Genomic DNA, 25,586 nt, shown 5'->3' on the forward strand with positions numbered 1-25,586 from the left:
CTCCGATGCCTCGGATTCATCATCTGTCCTCGTTTAACATTTAATGTTAAAGAAGGACAGATGATGAATTCGAGGCATCGGAGGCATCCGAGCAACGTTTCCGAATGCAGCCATAGTCGGTATGACAGATTTCCTAACCTGCAGAGTCGTCAACTTTAACGCTAAATATCTCGGTTCGCGAGGCAGAGCGACACTTTTTTCTGCCAGATTCTTTCGTTTTGTGCAAAAACGCGTCGAATAAGCCTAATTTCATCGAAATCGGAGGTGAGGGAGGTATTCTGAATAATTACCAAAATGACAAATGCGATTGGTTAATTCCGATGGACTAACTGGCCTAGTTAGATCAACTGAGCTTGGTGACAGTGGCCCTGACCAATCAAAACAATAGGAGCTAAAATTCCTTTGCCCTCATTGGTCAAATTTCAATCTTCAATCTTCGATCTCAATCTTCAATGAGTAGTCTGATTCCGGCCTTACGCGCACTGACTTGACTACGGCAACATACGGAACGCTAGATGTCAGGTGTCAGACAATCCTATCATTCCATGTAATGTCATCGCTACGCGAAGAAGTCGGAACTTAACAAAGATCTAGATATGGGGAAGACTACGAGGGTAGTCGTTTGCGGGATGAAAGGAGTTGGTAAAACCGCTCTGCTAGAGCAGCTCGTATATGGAAATATCGATGCAAGGACGGTACGTATTTTAGGTTATGTCACCCTGAGATTCTCCGTGCTTAGGCCGGAATCAGACTAGGCATTAAAGATTCAGATTGAAGATTGAAAGATTGAAATTTGATCAATCAATACAATAGGAGCTAAAATTCCTTTGTCCTCATTCAAATTTCAATCTTCAATCTTCGATCTCAGTCTTCAATGCATAGTCTGATTCCGGCCTTACGAGACTTTATGGATTGTAAGGGCTAAGATCAGCCTATTACAGGTGAAAAGTATAGGCAATAAGAATCAGGAATAACCCACAGGCAATGTCATAATAAGAAACTGTGTATCAATACACAGCAATTTCTAATAGGTCGAAGTCTGTTGTTTGTATGTTATTCCCTATATCTATTGCCTGTGGATTTAAATATATCTGTGCTCTAATATTGATATAATAATTAATTGCAGGAAATTCATCCCACAATCGAAGACATTTATGTCGCCAATATTGAGACTGATCGGAGCACAAAAGAGAAGGTCAGGTTCTATGATACAGCCGGGCTTGAATCTCTTCAGAGCAATGTAAATAATCAGCAGCTTCCACGACATTATCTTGGTTTCGCCGATGGTTACGTCTTAGTGTATGATACTAGCAAACCTGAATCTCTAGATGTGCTCTTTCCTCTGAAGAAGGACATTGACAAGAACAAGGACAAAAAGGAGATAACTGTGATCGTAATTGGTAATCGGACAACCAAAACTGATATTGTATTGAATAACTTAGAGAATACCGTAAGCAAGGCAACTAATTGGTGCACCAGAGAAAAGGTTAAACATTATGAAGTAAACGTCATGGATAGATCTACTCTGTTTGAAGCATTCGTGCATTTATCGTCCAAGCTGAATCCTCCCACTAATAAAAGTACATTTCCGCAATTAAGTATGGGCAGAAAGACTGTCAAGGCCGAAGCACAGTGACACACTCGCTTAGCAATTTAATTAGCGTCGATCTAGATAGTGGCAATATGAGTCCCTTGTGAATTTTGTACTCAGGTATAATGTATTTAATGCGTGGCTAAAAACCACAATGCGAATGTGCTTTGAGATCTCAATAATGATATATATTTTCTGTTAACTTTGGATGTTTTGTGATATTAGGCTTGAAACGGGATAAATGGACTTGTGTTCATGATTATGTGTTCAAGATACCATGAGTTATGTACTTAAGATACCAACAACTTTGCTAGTTTAAAACCTCGTTTAATATTACTTAATCAAATAAATGCAAAGCTATTAAAATACAAATTTGTTGATATTTTACTTTGTGACGTTTTATATTGTTATTTGAAAGACTTTAATCACATAAATATATTTATAAAAGGTTAATGAATCTCAAGGATATATATGTACTTAAATCGACTGAATGTGTAGTTAAGTTTAAACTATAAAAATAATATTCTGTATTTATAATTACAGTGCGATTATATATCAATAATAAGTTATTCTTCATATAATAAAAATATTAAAAAATTAATATTATTAATAAATTAAATATCGCATTTTTTGTTCACCATTTTAAAGGTTCTTTTAATTTTTTCAAAGTTAGATCCGTATTAAGTATTCGATCCCACAATCCATTAGTAATTCCAAATCCTGTAAAAGATGATACAATAATACGATTAATTTTTTGTATACTAATAGTAATTTGCATTAATTACCTTGTTCATGATGTACAAAATGATGATAGTTATGTTTTCTTTTCATTGTATATAGATATGATCCTGCCATCGGTGCTCCATTATGCAGATAATAGTGCATTAAATCGTAACTCAAATAGCCTGTAAAAATAGATTTATTTACGGATTTAATTACGGATGTTTCAAGTAACTTATATTACAATATTCTCTGATATAACAAAATTTATGAATATTTAAATATATAAAGTATTTACCTATTGTACTACCAACAGCGATAAAATGAACTACTGCCATAGGAAAAATAGCCTTATAAATTTCCCAAGCAATTGCTGCCAAAAATAAAGCGAATATCGGTGGGAATACTTGTCTTCGGTCATCCAAAGGTGCCTATTGGCACAACTTTTATATAATTGAAAATTAATATTTAGTTTAAAATACATCAAAGGTTTGTGGATCTTACCTTATGATGGTTTCCATGCAACAAGAAATGCAGTGTAATCAGTACTTTCGAATTATGTGGTGGTTTGAAGTGAAATATTTTTCGATGAAAGAAATATTCTAAAATGGTCCATATAAATAGCCCCAGGACGAGAGATGGTAAAATATTTTGTGCTGTAATCACAAAAAGAGTATACACACTTTATGGTGGAATATACGTAAAAAGATTTTTGTACATATTTATTATTTCTTTATTATTTTTTTACTATTTTTAATATTTTTTTTTACTGTAAAATACAAATTACCAATATTTGTCGAAACATTCAAGACGCAACCCATATAAAAGAAATATGTAATTATGGGTAGCCAGATAATCGGTAGAATATACCATGGCGAAATCGACAATTTCTCTAAAATGTCCGATTGGAAAAATCGAATAGGCCGGTTTACTGGCAGATTTACCCATTCCCAATATTGTTCGCCCATAAAACCTACTTGCCATAAGATAGGCTTGTCCCAGTTTATCAAATTCTGAAATAAAAAAACATAATTTTCCTAAGCGATAATTTACTAAAAGCATGTTACTAATTTACTTAACACGCAACCAGCTTTGCCTTTTGAGCATCTATGTGCGTACATTTTTTTCATTTTAAAAGCGACTGCATGATATCGCAAAACTGGACATCTGCAACTTTATATAAACTTATCTTAACATTCTTTTATCTGTACATAGCAAATAGTATGTTTTTCGTAGAATTGAGATAAACTTGGAGATAAACTTAATCTATTAGATAAATTTAACATGTTACGTATTAATTGTGTACATAACGAATATTTTATTTTTTATGTTTACAAAAGTATTTTCATTATAATTTGATAACTACTTTTTATCGTAACTATTTTTAGATAGAATTTGATTTATAATTTGATATGTACAGCAAAAGTATATTTAAAGGATGGAAATATACATATGTCGGATATACGTATAAATATCCCGGTAAAAAGTTTTTTATGGATTAATATGTATAAATATGTATAAACATACATAAACACGCATAAATGTTCATAATCATATTGTATAATTATACATGAAATATGTCCATTATTATACATCTTTCTTTCTTTTGTAAAATTACTTTTTGGTGTACCAAAAATAATAATAATAATGAGAAAACATCAAAAATAATTAAAAGAAAATTTTTCGCGTTGTTTGTTTTAGAAAAAATCAAGTTTGGAAAAATGTAAAAAAGTTTGCTCTTACATAACTATGTATAATTTTATATGCAACTATATATGAGCAATTCTTTTACATTTTTATAAACTAAATTTTTTCTAAAACAAACAACGCGAAAAATTTTCTTTTAATTATTTTTGATGTTTTCTCATTATTATTATTATTTTTGGTACACCAAAAAGTAATTTTACAAATTAAAGAAGGATGTATAAACATGTATGGACATATCTCATACATAATTATATATGTTTATGAATATTTATACACGTTTATATAAGTTTATACATATTTATATATATTCATGCATGAAAAATTTTTTACCGTATATTTAAAAATTCACACTGCATATATAAGATAACACAAAATATAAATTATCAATCTAATTGTTTAAAATGACCTTTAACTGCAGGTGTGCAAATATATAATACAACGTACACATAATAATTTTTTTTTAATGATATAAATATTATTTGTTATTTTTTATTTATAAATCACTTACTTCGTATTCATTGTATCTCACTTGATGTTGCACAGCGAATTCTTCGAGAAGGTAATAAGCAGACTTCGAGTGAAGATTTTTTGCTAACTCTTTATCCAAGTCTTGATCCTTGAGATGCATAAGTGTATTTTTTCCTCCAGGATGATTATTCAAGAAATCGTAAATATTATAAACGCGATCGCGATATTTAACGAGAAACTCAGTTATTTCTTCCCGCGGTGTGTCGTCAATGTCATGATTTTCCGTTTTGTTTGCACACGTGTCAGAATTTTTCATTATCAAAACATCTTCATTTATGTTCTCTAAATGACATGTATTATCGAATTTTTTATCTCGATAAGCAGCCATGTCAGAAGATATAAAAAAAGAAGCAAATTACGCACGTGATGTAAGACTCGGTGCGCACCGTGCACTCCAGTGCATTCTACTAAAAAGCTGACGTTATGTGACTCGGTAATTCACTATAACAGATAAGATTTTACCGTATATTACGTGGGAGGGCTCGATGATCGCATTACGCCTCGTAAACAGCGACTACTATCACACCGAATGCGGTATCGTAGTGATAATCAAAATTATTATTTGTACGTACATAACGTATGAAAAAATACGAAGTATTTGTATACCTATTAACATTGAAGTCAATACTAATCCATTTTTGGAATGATATGATTGATAAAGTATAAACGCATTCATTCATATATATTAATGAATTAAGCATCGAAATCTCAAGTTCAAGAAACATTAAGTACTGTTATATAAATTAAGTTGTTAGTCATAAATCTTTAAAAAGTTCATATGAAAAGGGGTCATGCCCGTGAAGACTTTTTATCAGGACAAGATTTACAACATATCAAATTTTCAGGCAATTCGACCGAAATTCAATTTCCATAAGATTTGTGCGGGATGCTTTCAATAAGCCTTTTACAAATTGTTTCTCTAAGGAATTAGAAATAATTGTTTCTCAAAGGAGATATTTGTAGAATTGCGAGTACTTTGAGAAATACGTATTAAAACTTTATCGCATATCTTACATAACACATCTACAATTTATATTTCTAGAGAAATATCAAAGATAATAGAAGAAAACACATTTTTTTCGGCAATAAATAAGCTTTTATTTAAATGCTTTGAATCTTGCGTACACTGTGTCCTAGTAAACGTCTAAAGTATTAATAGCTAAAAGTATTACGACAATGCTCAAGTTCGAGGACAAATTACAATTTGAGCGTCCGCGCTATCAAAAACGTACATAGTGTGTCGAGCAATTAAATATAATACGGAAGTACTCGTTTACTATCAAAATCGATTTTATCACACTAAAGTAGTTATCATTACATATAAACCTAATAAACGACCTAAACGAACGAAAGTATAATACTCGCGAATTACTTAATACTTACGTAACTTAAGAAAATTTCACAGAATAGAGGGAACCTCTTTTTGTGACGAGAAGTGCATTTAACTGAACTTAACAGCCTAAGACAGAACTATTCAACTATTAATTATGTCATTTATATATAACTATATATGTACATATCACTTCGAGGAATTACCGAGCGCGTCAGACACAAACGGTTCAAGCGAAAGTCGAATGAATACTGAAATGAGAGGACAGGCGTGTTTCTCTGTGTTTACGGTGCCATTAAAATTTTTTACCCGATAAGAATATAGGCCAAAAAACGTTGTATGTAAATTTAGAATGAAATGTTAAATCATTTGAATGAGGATAATTTGTTTACAAACGTATGTAGAGAGTTCGAGAAGGAGTGTCGTGTACGACTATTACAGATACTTCTTAATCCTTAACAAGTGACATGGAAGAAGTTGACACGATAGTAATAAAGAATTTATCTCTCTCTCTCCCTCTCTCCTCCCCCCACACCCACACACACACACACACGCACACACACACGCACACACACACGCACACACACACACACACACACACACACACACAGCGAATACAAAAAGTATTCGTATAGGGGATATTTTTATAAAAAAAAGCCTTATTTGTACGGAAAAAATACCTTTGCTAGATAACTACAAAGGAATATTGCTAGCTTAATAATTATCCCTTCAATAAAATAAGATAATAACCCATATAGCATAAGCCTCCAAAAGACATCCAAAGAATGTTCTTACATCCTAAAGATATTCCCAGGATGTTCCCCTCCTCTCTCTCTCTCTCTCTCTCTCTCTCTCTCTCTCTCTCTCTCTCTCTCTCTCTCTAAAATTCCTCATATAAAGTGTGCTGTGTGGAAATGCTATCAAAAATTTTGATATTCTAGCAATGAACAGTATTGTTTGAAATAAAACGAATTGGTATTCAATATTGTAGCAAACCGTCTAAAAAATTATATACATATCAGTCAGTATCATTTTAATTTTAATTTTTCAACGAAACACTTAAAATTTTGTTAAAATTCTTTCTGCAGCTGCTAGTACAGCAATACTAATGCTATCACACTGGTTTTCTTTCTTGAACATGTTCACGCATATTTAGTCGCACAGAGAGTTGCGTAGTCGTATTGTATTGCCAAAGTGTCACAGTGACTCATGATGAGCAAATACATTGATAAGAAAATTGAAAGATTCCTCTTCAGCTGCCGATTGCAACAATATTTGTCTAACTGTGTTAGTAAGTATTTTGTATTTTTAACCTAGAATCATGAACAATGCGCATAAAATTTACATTATTTTATGAAATTCCAGGATTAAAAATGTAGTAATCCACAGCTGCAAAGGAATTTTTCGATTTTTTTTATCAATATATTCGCTCATTATAAGCCATGACGGCTATATATATATGAAAAGCTCACTAAATTCTCAAAGATCTGTAGCTAACACGAAAATTTTATTAAATCATTCATATTTTTATGGATATATTTTAGCAAAATTATTTTTTCCGTGTAGAAAATAAATATTAATAGTTTTATAACAATGAGTACATTCTATTCTAAACAAAAGAGCTTCGCGTGTTCATGATTTTCGAAAGTAAATTTCTCGATTGTACCAGTAGGTATTATTTGTGCATCCAAATAATATAATTTTCCATCTTCGCCTGTCTTTAAGACAATATATTTTAATTAATTATATGCGTCGATAGTCTAACTGTGAAGACACTTGCCCGGCAAGCGGGAGAGGTAATAATTTTCGCAATAGAATTGTTTATAGATTTTTATAAGTTCAGCATTATTAAAATCTTTTCAAGATGCTTATGAGCATCAAATTATTATATTACTATTATAATTCTGTCGAGATTACATTTTAAAAATTCAAAAAATTAATTCTGTGCACAATTTTCATGATGACCGTTAAAGGCTTTTATTTTCTATTGGTTGCTGTGTGTTCAATGTATGGCCCAATAAATTTTTTCATTTATATTTAATCATACATATATCTTTTTAGATAAAATAGTTTTAAGAAATATATAGTCCTATTCTTTGTTAATAAATTGTTAATTAATAGTTACTTCATAAAAATAAAAATTTTTTTTTAAAGATATTTCCCCTGTACTTTTTGCACTCACTGTACACATACAGATTTTTTACTTTTTTATTACGACTTTTTCGAATAGTTTTCTTTTGGATTTTATGTCAAGTCTAAATAGTTTTCTGAGACGTTTAGGAACATAAAAATCTAGGAGCTAAGAACGTATTGACATTAATTTTAATTGTACTTAGTTATTCATTCTGTATATAAACGAGAGCTAAGAGTTAAAATTCAAATTTGATCCGAAAAATGTCCTATATATTCTATTGATGTCTTTACATTCTGTAAATTTTTTTTTTATTCAAAGCAATGTGTCGACACGAGTAAAAATAATTCTTCAATATAAAAAAAAGTTTTTTTACTTTTTGAAGCAACTGAAAAAATATATATATCGTTTTCACACTCCTAAATAACGGAAACTTTTTAATCAAAATTTAGTAAAATAAAAATGGGTTAATGTGTTCTTTCATAAGGAAAAGTAATATTGTCTCTTCTGCATTTGTTAATTTTCTTGTAATATCATGATTGCGATGATTCATAAAGTTAATCGCACTTCCGATAATTAATTATAATTTAGATAAATCCAAATAGTAATTAATCACGTATCATCGTTATTTTACTAATATCAATTATCTGTCTAATAGTAATAAAGAAATAATGGATTACATTTAAAAAAAAGTAAATTTGATTCAATCTTCGAAATAATAAATACATTACGAAATATATTATTACTATGTAAGACGCGCTGTATAAAGCTATGAATAAAATTAAATTAATAGTACACAAAAACAATACAATCTTTTTACATCTGGGATGCAGGACGACCTCGGACGGTATGACCTTAAAATTTAAACAAGTGAAATAATGGCGTTTAGGGAAAAAAACCGGTTTTTGCTGTTTGTCGTGCGTTTTACATTTTATCAACGTTATCTTGTCAATTGTTCCGTAACAATGACTAACTATCGCTTATCGTACAACTCATATTTATAGAAAAGGAATAATTTGCGCAACGGTCTTACTTATGTTTGATCTAACATAATTTCTAAATTTATGTCCTTCGTGCACTAAGGGAAGGACAATATTGTTTCCTTACTTCAAAAGTGACAACTCAAAAAATATGATTTTCAAGTTATTACCATGAATGAGTTAAATAAAGATTACTCTATCAATCAAAAGTAAACTAACTTTATACATATGAAAAATATAATAGTAATAAGGCTCAATAAATTCAAAAAATAAAAAAAGGAAATAGGGCTATGATCCAAAGGTTAATCATTATGGTTTAAATTCTTAGTAAAGTAAATATGTCATTAGAATATAAAAACTTTAATGCCGGCTATAAACAATAAATGACAAAATAAAGACAAATGTTTTGATCCCTATCGGATAAAATTTAAAAAATATACTTCGCTCTCCTCTCGCAGTATTAACATTTTCGCTAACATTCAAAGCAAATAAGGTACAATGTGGTATCCATAACATAATGTTCTTCCGTTTATGTATGTAATAACGCATAATTATCATTTATGTGAATAATAAAAAGTATATTTTTTAAATTTTATCCGATAGGGATCAAAACATTTGTCTTTATTTTGTCATTTATTATTTATAGCCGGCATTAAAGTTTTTATATTCTAATGACATATTTATTTTACTAATAATTTAAATCATAACGATTAACCTTTGGCTCATTTCTCTTGGCTCGTAGCTCTATTTCCTTTTTTATTTTTTTAATACATATGTTTGAGAGCGCCAATAATCGGTCAAAGTTAGAGAGATGTTATGAATATAATATATATTCTTAATTTTTTTAAAATTTTAATTATCTCAGATGTGACTGTGCGCCGAAACATTTGGACATCAACCACAATCGATCTGAAACTAAAATTTAAAAAAAAATCAAGAATATACATTATATTCATAACTTTGACCGATTATTGGCGCTCTCAAACGTATGTATGTTGTACATTTACACGGTCGGATCTTAATTCTTATTTGTTAAACTAACTTAACTTTACAGCCCGTCTGTTAAATATCCCTCGTGTCGTTGTCTTAAGCTTTCAAAGAAATCATAATACCTTCTACAAGAGTGGTACATCTTGAGCCGTATCGTTTTTATAAATAAAAAGGAAGGTATTCTACAGGGAAATAAATTATTTAGAGTTAAAACAGTTTTAGTGATCGAAATTTGAAGAAAAAGTTTATTATTTAATTTAATTTAGTTATTTTAGCTGATAAAACTAAATATATACTTTTGATGATATCTTGAGTTATGTATGTTATTTTTTATAAATTATTCTGAACTTGTTAAAATTTTGTAATATATCAAAATCGTCACAATTCAAAAAAGATGAATTTTTAAAAAATTGTGAAACGAAAATAATAAAAATGACATTTAATCATGTTTCTATATTCTTTTTATCGATATTATTTGATTATAGTCAGTAATTTTCTGTTATGTAAGTTGAAAAATAGTTTTTCCTGTTTTTCTGAAAAGCTTAATTTTTTAAATTGTATCACTTTTGAAGAAAAGAATGATACGATTTTTCATAGAAAATAGGGAAGAAAAAATAAACAGATACAGATGTATGTCGTCACTATTCTAAGCGATTCAAAAAATAGGTATCTCACGAAGTATCAATTTAGATGCTATTTGTGACGCAACGCCACGAATTATTATTTACAAATGGCACACACGCGTTACGCATTCGTTTCATTGAATTCGTAATGTCATTAATATAATGATCTCTCGATCGCTCTTATTTTACATTCAACTCCTTAGTTTATCAAACTCCGTTTCAATCTCAGCGTGAGCTTGACGCGCTTACTTACACATGTATACCGATTACTAATTCGACCTTCGTTGAATTAATTCCAATCCTGCGTACGTTCCCGTTGATGCGTGCGATTAATCGATCGCAATTGAAATATATACAATATAAATGAGATATAGGATGATCAATAGTGGATCAATGGTCATCCCGTACTTAGATCGCATCTCTGCGTGAACGAAAAGCCTAAGACACAACTGAAAAGCACAGATAATAAAAATAAAACATTTCAACCTATCAGAAAACGTGTATTCAGGTAAACGCGATTTCTAATAGGTTGAAGTCTGTTATTTTCTGTTTCTATTACCTATGCTTTTCAATTGTGCATTAAGTTTAAGAATACCTTCACGCAACAATTCGCACGGCGAACGCGACTTTCAGATCGTAATTTTTCTTATTATTGACATTACGGTATTCGATTGACGTTTTTACATCGATATATTATTATATCTCACGGACAAGAATTTAAGGGATGGAGCTTGGCATATACGGACCACACGTTGATCATCCGTCATAGCGGGGAATCGACATATTTCCGTACCCAAAATAGCTGGACCAGCCAAACGATGCTGAGCGCCCAGCGCGTGAGGAGCTACTTCCCGAAAGAAACATTTGTTGATCTTGCAATAGCGATAGGCTTCCATACGCATTCTTAATGAGCGCGAGATATATCTCATGCAACACACACAATGCCAATTCATATATAATCTATCAGTATATATCCTGCACTGGTAATCTTATCGAAATTAGCAGTAAAAGAAATTTAAAGCATCGCTATCGCTTCTGACTAATCATTTCTAACTAATCATAATGACCGCGTATTTGTGTAGAAATAAAAAAATATCTTTAACGATAATTTTGGAATTATAGAGAGTAGTTACTTCTTTGCGTAACATAATTTTAATATTTACCAATTAAAAAGGTAATTTACGCAAATTAAATCGTTTGCCCAACTAAATACCGAACGTATCATTATAAATAATGCAGATCTAATCGATCGTGTTTCCTTTTCATTTCTTTCTATGAAATACTGAAGTAATTAATTTTAAAGATAAAATATGTAAAAAAATATATACATAATACATATTTTTATAAAATATTATAATATATTATACATATGTATAAGAATATCTTTTCTCTTTTCCAAGCTTAAGCGTATATACTCATAACACACTCATAAATATACTTGTAATATATATAATATAAATATTGATTAATAACATAGAAAACATATCTCCCTTTTATCTTCTAAACGTAGGAAATTAATGAAAAAGATTAATGAAAAAATTAATTTGTTTAGTATCTGATATCTGTTCTTCATTGAATATTTTTGGAAGCAAGATCGATTAATTCTGGACTGCCATGACATGCGTAAGGTAGAACCTCGGAGGAATCGAAAGTACACATTACACCGGGATCATATAGAAAGCAGTAAATAAATCGGCTATGTTATGTTGATCTAACAATTCCACTACGTTGAATTTTATTGTCTAGTCTCTCCATCTCCCATTCTTCGTAGATTAAACTAGTGATCTATAAAAGAAATCGCACTTAATTAAAATCGAATTGACACGGACGAAATCAAGGATCCCATGTCCAATCGTCTCCATATTACACGATACTAAAAAGCCAGAATATTCTATTCTCTTCGCTATTTTTTTGTTCGATATACGTCTACCGTAATTCACCTGGTGATTCGCGATTTTACCTGGAAGTGTGATATACGACGGTAAAGTTTAAACACTGAACCATCGCGACGCAATTGGTCGTTCTTTGCGCTACACCTCTAAAATGTATTCCGAATTATACATATTGCTTTTAGTGGCGTCGCAATCCGACAAATTGAGCTCAATTTACAACAAATTCATGATTTACCCTATATCCATTTAATGCGAAGATTTACGTATATATATACGAGAAGAACGATCGACGCATCCTATTTCTTTCAAGAAAATGAACAATAAACGAACGCGGCTTTTCTTTCGATAAATTTTGAGAGTTATAAATCGTATCGAACGCAAAATACATTCTTAGTGTTCGGTTTGCGTTCGATGTGACTTACTTGTCATTGTGATACATTAGAAAGAGTTTCAAATAACTTTGTGTATTCGCTGCTCATTTGTTGTTCATTTTTGCTCAATATATTCAATTTTAAAGACGCACAGCGCCCTAAGATATCAATGATTATAGATATATAAAGACTAAATTATTTAAATTTTTACATCAATGTTCAAGATATAAACGAAAATAATTCTTGTCCAGAATTATTATTTTTCTCTTAATTAATGACCATAAGACAAATTAAATACTTTGTGTGTATAATTCTTTATGTAATAATATGAAGAATAAATTTACACCAAAATTTTGATCATAATTAAACTAGTTGTGTCTTTATATATCTGATATCTATTACCGTACAGCTCACGAACAAACGGAAGAGGTTTCGCCGATTATGCGTTTTTAAAAGTTCATCACTTCCATCTTGAAGGCTCTGCCCTTCATCGCTTTGTTTGCTATTTTATTCATAGTAGGTGCGGTATTCATATCATCATCGCTATTAATGTCTTCATCTTCTTCCGGGAAGTCCTCGAGTCGATCGTGATATTCGTCAAGCTAAAAAGAAAAAAAATTCACAACGTTAAATATTTATTAAAGTGTGATATAATAAATCATCTAAGAGAATTAGAGACCACGATTTTGACTTTTGCAGTAAAAATACAATATTGAAAGAATTACTCTTTTTAATCGCAGTTTGCAGACTCGCTAGTAGTAAGAATTGTCTTTCTAATTCTGAAAACCGCATGTAAAAAGAGGATCATTTCAATTTCAACCGTTAAAGTTGCATAAATCTCACCAAAAATCAAAAGGTTCAGTATCATAAGTGATCTAGATTTTGCATAAACTTTTGTTCAACTTCCATCTACATTCGTCAGTGCATAAAAATCGAAGAAACAAATAGCACGCACTTCTAAACAGAAGCTATATGTAAGCTTCCGATTCCCGCAAATTATAAACTTTTAGAACGCGATCGAGGATTCATAAATAGCTTCTATTTCTAAACTGTTTGCTTTCTTACTTCTACATGGTGAAAAGGCTAGCTGAAAAAGGATCTAGAATCTAGAACGATCTACGTGAATACACAATTTGATAGTTGGCAGATCACTTTTTAATTCTCAATCCATTAATTGTACTGTCCTATATACAGAGTGAATCTTAATGAATATTTCAATGTTTTACCGTAGGAGGTGTATATTTCACACTCTCTTATACGTTACAGTCGGTAATTCATCTCCTATGGTAAAACGTTGAGACATTTATTAAGATTCAGCCTGTATATACATGAGCGTTTTTCGAGAAATTTCATTCCTGGTGAAGCATAACATGAATCCTGATAAGAATTGTGATTCGTCATATTTGACATGCTAATCGGACCAAACTTCGGAATAAAACCCATACTTAAGCCTATGTCAAAAGCAAACATGCTCATTTATTAGCATTAATGAAGTGTAGGTTTATGTTTCATAATTTTTTATGGCAATAGTTGACAGAAAATTATTTCACTGTTGTCAAAACTAATTTTGTAACCTGTGCTGACCAGATCATATTGATTTGAGAATAAAACTATCTTCCTAAGCAAAATAATAGCAATTGTTAGTACTATATTTTCTTTTAAAATGGTTTTCACAATTTATGTAAAGCGTAATGAACATTTTTAGAATTATAATTGTGTACGAGAATTCACAAAAGTTCCATTTAGATATATTATAAAGATATATCATAAAGATATTTAAAGGTATTTAAAGGTATTTAAAGGTAATTAAAGATATTAAAGATATTTGAAGTTATGTCAGATTATCGAGCAATGTATTAGCAAGTTTTGCTTAATATTTGCTGTCAATTTGCCATTCATTGTATTGTGCCGTATATGTTCTTGTTTGATTTTCGCCATCTGTTTATTGTTAGATTATGTTAGAAAATTTTATTCAGTTCTTATCGGTTAACTTTTGGAGCTAACTACAAATTGTTTGTTTCAAGCTCTCTAGAAATAATCAAATAATGATAAATAGATATTAATTTTGTTATGGTATTAATGTTACCCCTAAAAACTACTCCTATTTTGATTCGTGTTTTGGAGAAATATTTAAATTTAACTTGTATTACTTTTTCTGATGAAAGGCTAATGTATTTAGATTCTTTAGAATATAATCCGCACATAATATTAAAAAATAACAAATTCGAAAAATTTTAACTTGTGTCATTTTTTTACGAAGTGCAATATTTAACAGAGAATGTAAATTCAGAAATAGACAGTATTTTAAATTTAAAATATATTATAGAAAATTAATCCGAGAAAGTTTTTTAATACTATTGTCTCTCTTATTCTTTAATTAAATGTTCATTCATCTTATCATGCATTCTATCGATGATGATGATGATGTATTTTGTCATAATAAGAATGTAATTAGATTCATTTAAAGGCATAGCATCCTTTCATTTTATTAAATCGTGCAGTTAATTAATTGTGATTTTAAACTGAATGAGTACAATTTATCACATGGTAAAAAAGAGAGTCAGGAGACAGAAACTAGAGTCACGATATTTACGATAGAGACATCGTGTACGTGTGACAATGAATGCACTAATAGTAACATTCAGAGGATGCATTCTCAAAAGTTGATACTGCGAACTCACGTGTAACGTAGCTACGGGGATATCGAGTAATCGACGTTACCACAGACAGAATGGATGCTTACCTACAACTGCAGATCGTACGTTCAATTGTGATTTACCTAAAGCGATTCACGTACACGCGCTTAATTGGCTCACCATGAGGAACAGCTTGCGCAACAACTCGGAGGAATCCGACATAAACAACATCACGATTTACAAGTCTGTTTTAATCGCGCAAGGCCACACTGCTGATCAAATGGCATAACATTCGTTAGCCCGTGGTGCGCTAATTAAGCTACTCATTTGAACGGGCTATTTCGGAGGGGTACAACGCTACTTATCCGAAATAATTATTAAGTAGTGCAGCGTAGCAAACCTCCACAGCAATTTCCACAGAAATAAATTAATTTTGACATACATGGAAGTTAAAAATAACAAAATGTTATTTAATTCAAGGGATCATTGTTCCTTTGATATCTAATACTTAACAATGCATCGAAGCAAAATATAAGTAAAATCTGTTGAAAAGAATCAAAGATCAAGTTCAATAAGACTTTCATTAATATAAGACAAATCAAAAAAGTCTAAAAATTAATTTTAAGAGGTTGTAATGCATCGTATTTCGACAGTTTTAATTTTTTCAACGATGACAAGGTTTTTCGCCGTACTACTTTGTTATATCTATAAGGGTTTATCTTAAGGAAAGGAACAATACTACTCTTGAACAATTAGCTCAAATGAGAAAAGGCAACGTGCGTTCGTTCATTTCGAGTCGTCCAGTGGACTGTTTATCGCGAACTTTACACACATTCCATCACGAACGACACACAAGCCACAAATGCTATTTTCGCGGATATTTTTATGCGCAAAACTTCCTCTTGATACACATCTTTCAAAGTAATTCATTGGGATTTCTACGTAACTCATTGGGGTTTCTATGTATAAATACATATGGCGATTGCAATGGCAAGCTATAATACTCACGTCAACATCGCCCATCATTTCCTTGGTAGAAACGGTGGTATCGATACGTCGAATACTTCCTTGGTGTATATCCACGTCGAGTTTCACTAACTGGAATCGTCGTAAAAGGAAAACGATCGGAATCGGAGCGATTCCTGCCAAAATGATGATGACGGCGATGCCCAGCACCCAGCCAGGATAACTCGTGGGCACTGCCTCACCCTAAGAACGAAGCCGAAATATTGTTACGGTGATACGATTACATATGAAAGATTATATATTTCAAAGATATATTTACACAGTTGGAAAATTTGTGTTGAATTTAACATATTTTATATGTCTCAAATTGTATAATTTTACCGTTGCCGCATTCCATGCTGAATATTGTGGTTTCTTGATGAACATGGAAATGATGCTAAACACAAGGATGCAAAGCATTATTATGGGAGCGAGAAACCGCCACGTGACTTGCCAATAAGCTCCAGGTTTATATCCGGTCATCTCTTCGATGTCCTTCGTAAATCTGCATAGCATTCGTGCGATTAATCCGTTAATCTATATATCTCATTCGGAGAAGAGAATCTTGGTTGTGGAACGCTCAACTTACTTTTCGTGACCGTACACGAAAATCACAGAGATCATTTCCATTAGGGCGACTATAACGAGACCGATGGTGCCGGCAAAACTATCAAACATCTTCAGCCAATATTCTCCGGCACCAGTACAGAAGATGAGCCCAACGAAGAAGCATACAACGCAAACAACTCCTGCAATTGTAAGTAAAAATTGTCACAATTCAAAAAGGACAGTTTAAAAAAAAATCGTTAAAATCATCACAATTAAAAAAAATGATTCTTTGCGTTATGACATGAAAATAATAAAAACGACATTTGATTATGTTAAAAATATATTCTTTTTGCCGATATTATTTAATTAAAAATTATTAATCAATAAATTTCTTAAAAAACCATATATAACTTGATTAACTTGGGAATAGTCACCTCATTTTTTTACGCAAACGATTATCTTGGATATTTTTAAATCTCAATTAAAATCACTATTATTAACAATATATTATATATTATTGATTACTTTCCGATTTATTAATTGGATTTGATACTTATGTTTGAGAAAGGTTCATAAATAATAGTTAAAATAGAAAGAAAATATGTTAAGCAATATAAATATCTTCCATTTTATAACAATTTATATTTTTTCGCCACTGAGTTATAAAAACATCTCAGCTGACTATTTCCGGGTTAAAAAACGGATATAATTTTACCAATCATTGGTTTTTATCGACGTCAATAGATCGCGCTTACCTGTCATATATTGCTTCTTTATTCTCTTGAAGAGATCTATTTCGAAAATTACGCAGAGCATACCCTCGAGTAGTCCGATTTGTGAACCCAAGCCGAGGGCAAGAAGCATCATGAAGAAGATGCAAGACCAAAATGGAGCACCCGGCAATTCCACGATTGCTTGTGTAAAGATGATAAAAGCGAGTCCGGTGCCCTCGGCAGCCTATACGAAAAGGATTATCACTTAATTATTTCATAATTATACGCCGAACGAATTTGCGGAACTATCATTACTCACGTTGTCCAATTCCTTGCTGAGACTGCATGATTTCATTGTGAGGTTCATTGAAGAGTTGTAGGAGTTGCTCATAAAGAGTTCGTAGTCCTCGAGGCTGAATGAGGTCGAATTAGCCAATAGCCCATTTTGTATCAGGGTATCCCTCGCACTAAAATAAAAGCGATTTAACATATCTTCTGTGTCCCTCTGTTCTTCTTCGCCAACGATCAGTATATCCCGTCCCGTCCCATTATGACTCGATCCCTCCCGTTTCTAAATGCTCAACCATCGACACGTCTGACACTTGCAATCTAATTAAATTAAATTGTAATGTACCTTCAAGTATACATTAAGTGACTGATTTTTACAGTTTAATTTCAAAGTATTATCAACATAAACTGTTATATATTACTAATGTAACTTTTTTTTCACAATTTAATTTAATTACAACTTCTGCTAACATGCGTTGCTATACATTAATAGTGCAACTAGTAAAAGCGTCGACACGCATATCTTCTATCTCGAACAAGCGGCAACAGCTATCATGGTCGTTTAAAGACACATCTCCGCAGCCGTGGACGTTTTTTTCTCACTACCCTCTTCGCGATGGCGAATTTAGAAACGATGGCCGCGCTTGCGGTCGCATTACCTGTCGACGCACTTGTCCACGTTTGACATTGCCTTGAACCCCAAAATGGCGAAAATGACAACGCTCGCGTAAATGGCAGTAAACGCGTTGCACACGCTCACCAGGATCACGTCCCTCACGCAGTGGTTGTCAGGAGTATTGTAGCTGCCAAATGCTATCAGGGAGCCGAACGCCAGCCCGAAACTATAGAAGACCTGGGTCGCCGCGTCAAGCCAGACCGTGGGCTCCAACAATTTCTCGACCTTCAAAGAAAGGAATAAAGTAAATATCTAATGTCCGGCATTTCGCTTTCTTCGATAAAGTCAACCCCGACTGAAATCGATCGTCACCTTTGGCGTGTACATGTGCGCCAGTCCGGCGCTTGCACCTCTCAATGTTATCCCGCGGATGAAAAAGATAGTTAGTACGAGATACGGGAACATCGACGTAAAGTATACTACCTGGAAAAAAAGATAATTTGTTATTGCGATGAAAAGAAATGCGAAATCAATCTCTTCAGCACAGTTAATTGTCCATTTTTACTAATATTAATAGTCGATTAACTTTAATACAACTTACTTTTTATCTTTTTCTAGTGCTAATAATTAGAAAAAGAGTAAATCAAATCGAGATTAAAGTTAATCTACATTTGTAGAAATGAACAATATTAAAAATATTGAACAATCACTATTGTGACCGTTTTTATTTATTAGATTAATATTATATTTCTTAGGTAAAAGATAGGAGTCTAAAATTTTTTGAATTTTCAATAATTATATCCTTTATATACTAATAAAATATTTAATTTTTAATTATTTCCTTTATTTTCATAGTAATTTTTTTCACTTGATCCTTTAAATGAATATAAAAGCATTGATACTTCGACTGTTAATTCTAATATTAATTGATATCGAAGGAATCGGTTCTAGACATGTATTATGTAACTCTTCGGAATGGATTCCGATCAAAAGTAATCCGTTTTCCTTAAATAACGCAATAGAAATTCAGACAGCACAATAGAAGTCTAGGGAATAATTGAACAATTTCGATCGGAATCCATTTGGATTAGTTCTATAATACGTGTCCTTATCTATCTCAGCTTACTTTGCCGGACGACTGTATTCCTTTCATAACGATGAAAAACACGACAACCCAGCTGAGCAAAAGACAAAGTACGATCCACCATTTGAGACCTTGGCCATCCTCAATGGATGGTGCTGCATCCAAAGTAGTCCTGTACCAAAAATACGCGGTCTCCGAACTTCTGACACATTCCTCGACCGGTTTCTCGTCCAATACCGGGCATTTTGCCCACGGCAGTGATTCCTGAATTGTGCCAGAATATGCAAATAGATCATCAATATACGCTTTAACGGACATGCATGCTGTTATTGCGTTGTAAAAGCTGAAGCGGTACTTTGAGCACTGAATTGAGAGACCGATATTGTGACAAAATTTACATATTATAGTTCCTTATGCAATTTATGTATAATAATGTCTCTAACTATAGCAACATACAATATTGTTCATTACAAGAAATTGGTACTTACGCCAAATTTGATCGTGATAGCCTAATTGAAACATGAAAAAAATCAATATCATTAATAATTCGTAAATTTACGAAAAATATTAACCCTAATTCGCATTCGGATTTAGCGAATTCAGATAATTACGCACCAAATGTTTAACAAAAATTTTTCATAATATCTTACAATATTTTAAGATACATAATCTTATTCCTCAGATTTTGACCTTCATAATGAAAAAAAATTGTTCAATTGCGATAACTTTAAGCAAAATTATTAATTTAAGCAAAATTAATTTAAAGTACTCTGGATTCGCAAATACCAGTTGAAAAAATTTCAGAGCGAATACCAATTAGAGTTAAAAATATATATATATATATATATATTGTATAATATACATATATATTTACAAGAACGCTATTAATAATTATATTTGAATGTAACATTCTGTACATTTGAATTAAGGAATTATCATCGTAAAAATTTGTATTTATTAAATATTAAATCCTTTTAATTTTTGCTTACAATTGAAAAATTTCCTAATTTCCTTTTCATTTTTCTCGAGTCTCTATAATATTTTAGTAGAAATATAATTTTTTATTGAAAGACTGGCAGATTTTAAACACTTCGTGTCATCGTAAACGATGTCTTTCATTACCTATTTAAGTCTAAACTATAGAACAGTGGAGAGGGAGAGTCACTTAAGATGTCTCGACGCAGATTACCATGGCGTCAATCGGTGCTACGAACCTTATCGATCTGCTTACCTCGACCGAGTTGAAGAGGTAGTAGACGCACCAGGTAATAATTACGTTGTAGTAAAGCGAAACGAAAAACGTCACTATACACGACGCGATCCCTATACCGCCTAGCCAAGGGTGTATTGTGTTCCATACTCCCAGGGCACCCTGCCGCATACGTTGTCCGAGACCCAACTCGATCAGGAAGAGGGGTACACCCTCCAGGATGAGCATCACGAAAAAGGGAATGAGGAAGGCACCTGAAACATATACACATGTGCAAATATTGCTTCAATAAATTTGTAATTTTGACATTACAGATGCCCGGTATATTAAAATTTCAACGGAAAATCTAATGTAATTGTATATAAATATGCCCTATAATTTTTTTATCGAATCGTATTCGCACGTCTCTTAGATTTCTAATTAATAGGAGTAAGTAGATATTTCATTCTTTTCTATTTCACAATATTATCTCATCTGCTTTTTTGCATCCCCAGTCTCTAACAAGGTCCTCTTTCTCTTTGCCTTCGGATGTCTAGTTTCGTGGTTGTAGAGAGAGCTGGAGCGCCTTGTATTGATCGAGTAACCTAAGTCCTAACCCGTTCAGCCACTCCACTATTTCTACGATTTTTTTGATATTCATACACAAACTAGAACATAAGGGAAATATCGCAGATTGGAAAATGTTAACATCGCTAAGCGATGATGTTATATGTACGTAATAGTAGAAAGATGATAGTGACGCTTTTCAGTCTAGTGATTGATTAATTATATCCTGATATAACTTTTTAAATTTTGACGCTGATATTTGATTTATTATTAATCCTCCATTGGCAGTATGAATTTTTCACCCTTCAATCCGCTTGGATCTTCAAATTTTAGTGCAGATTTTTATATGTACACGGAAAAAAGTTTTTTGTTGAAATATATAAAAATTCAGCTAGATACAGATCTGGAAATAAATTTTGTTGGACTATCAAAATAGTTAGAACGTTCAAATTAGTTGCTAGAATGTTAAAACTTTTGGTAGCATTACTCATCATACTTGAGTTTCCTACATAATTATTTTAATGGTCCAAAAAATTACTTTCACATCTATATCTACTTAAATTTTTAGACGTTTCATTTTCTAAATTGTTCTTTTCGTCTACTGTTCCGAATAGAAAAAAATTTTTTAAAGCTTTAACAAAAAGTTTTTACCATCATAGAAGTGTGTTTTGCATTTTACTTATTTTTCACAGATTTAAATTGATCCACTAGAATTAAAAAAATCGACGGTGCCTTTAAAGTTCAACATTGTCGACGAAGGATTAATAGAAATAAGGGCTAAAATTTTGATAAGTAGCCGAACAAATTGGAACGTGCAAAGAAACGGGTGCATAGAACATCGATCTCGATCGCAATTCTCACAGGTCCTCACGAGCTTTTTAATAACACGATGCTGTGCGGTAATTGATGTGTCGTTTAACACGTAAATGGCTCGTAACCCAAGCTCTCTGTGTTTAAAGCCGTTATTACGTTAGAGCCGCGAACCACACAGCGGCAGATGTTAGGTCGTGGCGTGCTTTCTGTTACACAGTGGTATGGATCGATCGATGGGCGTTCAGCAACGCGGACGTGGAAGCGGACGCGGTACGTCGCAACGAGGAAATTTCCATTGAAAGCCTAGCCTCTGACTCGTTTAAGTTAAAGGTGTGCGTACCCACGTGGGACTAAAATCATGAAATTCAAGACATTCGTCGACATTGACCTACAGCATAATTTCTTGTGCCAGATAATTGATAACAATTCGTGTCAATCTGCGATTAACGCATTTGTAAGTTTTAACAAAATTTAACGAGTTTTTAAAATTATGTTTACTATATATATAGTAAAACGATTAATCCAGAAGTACACTGCTAAATTTATAATATCAAATTATACTCAATTTGAATTATTTTTAATCATTCTTATAAGTCACCATTGCTGCTATTCAATATGTCGTTAATTTAATTAAAACAATGGAGTTAAATAATTCAATTAAATAAATATTTGATTCAAATTTATTATTTACTGATTGTAAGTGCACCTGGTAATATGGATGTTGCTTATTTTGAAATTAACAATAGAAATAGATTAATTTATATTTTGGACTCACAAGGAAATTAAAAATAACAAAATGTTATTTAATTCAAAGGATTGAGTTACCATTACTCTTTTGATATCTAACAATAAATAGAAGCTTCCTCGTCTTAAATCTATGCTTTTTAAAATTGTCTATAATCGGAAGTGAACCTCTTCGGTATCGCGTGTATCTGCGTCTGAAATTGAATCCAGCGAAATCACGGCGCTGTTTAATTCTGGATCTCGATCGTAAGTGGGGTGCCTGGTACTTTTAGGCGAAGGTATTACCCTATGGCGACGTAAGGTAGACTTTAGAGCGGCACACGATAATCTCGTATAATTGGAAACTCGATCTGCGCAGTTGCTAACCGATATGATTTCGGCGTGTAAACTCCGGCGTCATAATCACGCGAGGGCCACCCGTGCACTTCTCGTGACCTACCTCTGCGAAAATAGACATATGTTAAATAGCCGTTCGTTCATTCGTGATTGATAAGGGCTGTATACCTTCCGAAATGGCGAGCTTAAAATAATTCAGGCGAGTGAAATTTTACGGACTCTCTAACGGACTTTCCATCCGAAAAATTTACGTCTGAAAAATTTGTGCACATTGCAACATTACATTGCCTGCATACGTGTTCATATTTTACGCGACACCAAACAAAATGCCACATTTCTACCGATACTTATGTCTACTAGTTGCAGTTGGTCGACCTTTCACGTTATGTTAAATTAAATCAGGTGTAACCTTGAACTATCTTTATCTCGATGACTAACATACCTATGTTTCTTTCGCGTATTGATTCTGTATTACTTTATTTCGTTTGTCGCGACATTTTTGGAACATTGAATACATATAACATTAATAATGTGAAATTGCGTACATTATAAATATTTTTGTAGCGTTCTTTTTTACAACCTATATGTAACGATGTGATTATAAATGCAACGTTCATGTTTTCTCTAAAGGATTCATTAACTTCCGCTTACTGAACGAGAAAGAGTCTATAGATTCTTGTGCAAGTATATCTTTCATATCAGCTACTTTACACATACCCGCAACTTTTCCACGCAAAAAATGCATTTAATAAAAAAAAAGGATACGCGCTAGCCACATGAAGCAGATACGCCGTCGATTTTCGATTAAATTAAACGTGTAATGAGGAACGGATAATTAAAGCAAAGTCACAGTTTATTATAAAAATCTGTTAGAAGAAGAAAATTTGTTATAAAAAGAACAAACTTAATATAATAATTGTTTATAGAAGTAAAACATCGGTAGAGAGTATAATTGATAAAAGTCTATAAAAATTTAAAATAGAATTAACGTCATTTAGTGGTGTTCTAAAAATTATCATGTTCAAAAAATAGAAACATCAAATATATATACCATTCAAGTCAAATAAATTCGAACGGAACTGAAGAGTAATGAAAATTGAATAAAAGTCACGCGCAGCTAAACTATTATTCATCATGAATTATAATACGCCGTCGAGTGTGATTTGGTTCATTAATTTTTCAGTTCGCTGCGGTACCGAGTATGCTTTATCGTGTATGTACATTAAATGAAACTCCAAAGAAATAAGAACATTTCTTTTCTTCTCAGGCTAATTAAAAAATAACTAAGATATATCACGAAAGTTTTGTAATATCTGCTGCGAGTATAAATCGTTAAAAATAATCGATAGGAAAATGCGTTTCTAAAGATGGGAGCACGCGAAATATTTCGTCGCAGTTATATTTAACTCCGGCGTGGAACTGTGGGATACCTGAAAATAGTCGTTGACTGGTATAGCCATACTGGTTCCACTGCCCTCATATCGAGCAGCCTTGTCCTTGCTCTTTTTCGCTTTACGTAGAGCATATTAGCGGCCGTAAGTTGCATAAACTATTTCCAATGTTACATGCAACTTTACGGTATACACACTGGCATGCGTCAACACTTGTCGCGTATCGAGCAACCCGATATAAATCATTAATTTGACTGAACATATTTTATATTTCTCGAAAACTTGACTTATTCAAATTTGTTCGCAGATATAAAAGAAACTCTATACTTTCTTTAATCGAGTGCTGCATATTTAACTAAATTTTTAGCAATAATTCAGCAAAACCATTTTTTTCTATGTGTATAATATGCAGAAATTTAATAGCTTCTAGTTTTATGGAATTCGTAATTTCGGATAAATAACTTTTATCGATACTATTTAATTTATTATCAATACTTTCTTTGAACAAATATAATCTTGCAAGATTATCTGTGTAGACCTTGTCGCTTTATTTTATACGCATATACGTAAAAAAAAAACACGTTGCTATCTTAATGCTGCATCAATGTGGTTACTATATAAGATATATATACAGGGTGTTTCCAAATTAAATGGCAAAACTTCGGGAGCGTGTAGAGGAGTAAAAAACTAAGAAAAAAAGTCCTATAGACATATGCTCCTTTTTGCTTTGTTTCGCAGGAAATCACGAAAAAAGAAAAAAATATATTTAATTTATTATTTTAATTATTTTAT

At 32.1% G+C, this 25,586-nt stretch overlaps 3 protein-coding genes across 4 annotated transcripts in view; 1 reads left to right on the top strand and 2 right to left on the bottom strand.

Annotated features, from left to right (window-relative positions):
* The first annotated feature begins 500 nt into the window (after positions 1 to 500).
* kappaB-Ras (NFKB inhibitor interacting Ras like 1) lies at positions 501 to 1,905 on the top strand. Its single transcript, XM_018455739.1, has 2 exons — positions 501 to 695; positions 1,127 to 1,905. The coding sequence occupies exons 1-2, from the start codon at positions 597 to 599 to the stop codon at positions 1,634 to 1,636; spliced, it is 609 nt and encodes a 202-aa protein (XP_018311241.1). The 5' UTR covers positions 501 to 596; the 3' UTR covers positions 1,637 to 1,905.
* A 320-nt stretch (positions 1,906 to 2,225) lies between these two features.
* On the bottom strand, positions 2,226 to 4,965 carry Fa2h (Fatty acid 2-hydroxylase). The gene is made up of 6 exons (XM_018455738.1): positions 4,527 to 4,965; positions 3,099 to 3,324; positions 2,816 to 2,967; positions 2,610 to 2,742; positions 2,377 to 2,496; positions 2,226 to 2,311 (listed from the first exon to the last, which is right to left on the bottom strand). The coding sequence occupies exons 1-6, from the start codon at positions 4,872 to 4,874 to the stop codon at positions 2,226 to 2,228; spliced, it is 1,065 nt and encodes a 354-aa protein (XP_018311240.1). The 5' UTR covers positions 4,875 to 4,965.
* Positions 4,966 to 13,312: 8,347 nt separating this feature from the next.
* Positions 13,313 to 25,586, bottom strand: part of LOC108727568 (sodium- and chloride-dependent transporter XTRP3) — a 16,105-nt gene continuing 3,831 nt past the window's right edge. The window contains exons 2-13 of one of the 2 annotated variants that reach the window (XR_001936853.1): positions 20,986 to 21,218; positions 20,243 to 20,263; positions 19,797 to 20,018; positions 19,043 to 19,153; positions 18,714 to 18,955; positions 18,086 to 18,233; positions 17,809 to 18,010; positions 17,094 to 17,253; positions 16,847 to 17,009; positions 16,508 to 16,708; positions 15,545 to 15,612; positions 13,389 to 13,465 (exon numbers count right to left, since the gene is read on the bottom strand). Coding sequence is in view for 1 of the 2 variants with exons in the window: in XM_018455724.1 (XP_018311226.1) it covers positions 13,313 to 13,465; positions 16,508 to 16,708; positions 16,847 to 17,009; positions 17,094 to 17,253; positions 17,809 to 18,010; positions 18,086 to 18,233; positions 18,714 to 18,955; positions 19,043 to 19,153; positions 19,797 to 20,018; positions 20,243 to 20,263; positions 20,986 to 21,218 (1,856 nt within the window). In the remaining variant the exon portion in view is untranslated. Of the gene's footprint in view, positions 13,466 to 15,544; positions 15,613 to 16,507; positions 16,709 to 16,846; positions 17,010 to 17,093; positions 17,254 to 17,808; positions 18,011 to 18,085; positions 18,234 to 18,713; positions 18,956 to 19,042; positions 19,154 to 19,796; positions 20,019 to 20,242; positions 20,264 to 20,985; positions 21,219 to 25,586 lie in introns of both variants that reach the window. The other variant, XM_018455724.1, reaches the window with a different exon arrangement.

This window comes from Mycetomoellerius zeteki, unplaced genomic scaffold (assembly GCF_001594055.1).
Source record: "Mycetomoellerius zeteki isolate Tzet28-1 unplaced genomic scaffold, Tzet1.0 scaffold51, whole genome shotgun sequence".
NCBI classification, from domain to species: Eukaryota; Metazoa; Arthropoda; class Insecta; order Hymenoptera; family Formicidae; genus Mycetomoellerius; species Mycetomoellerius zeteki.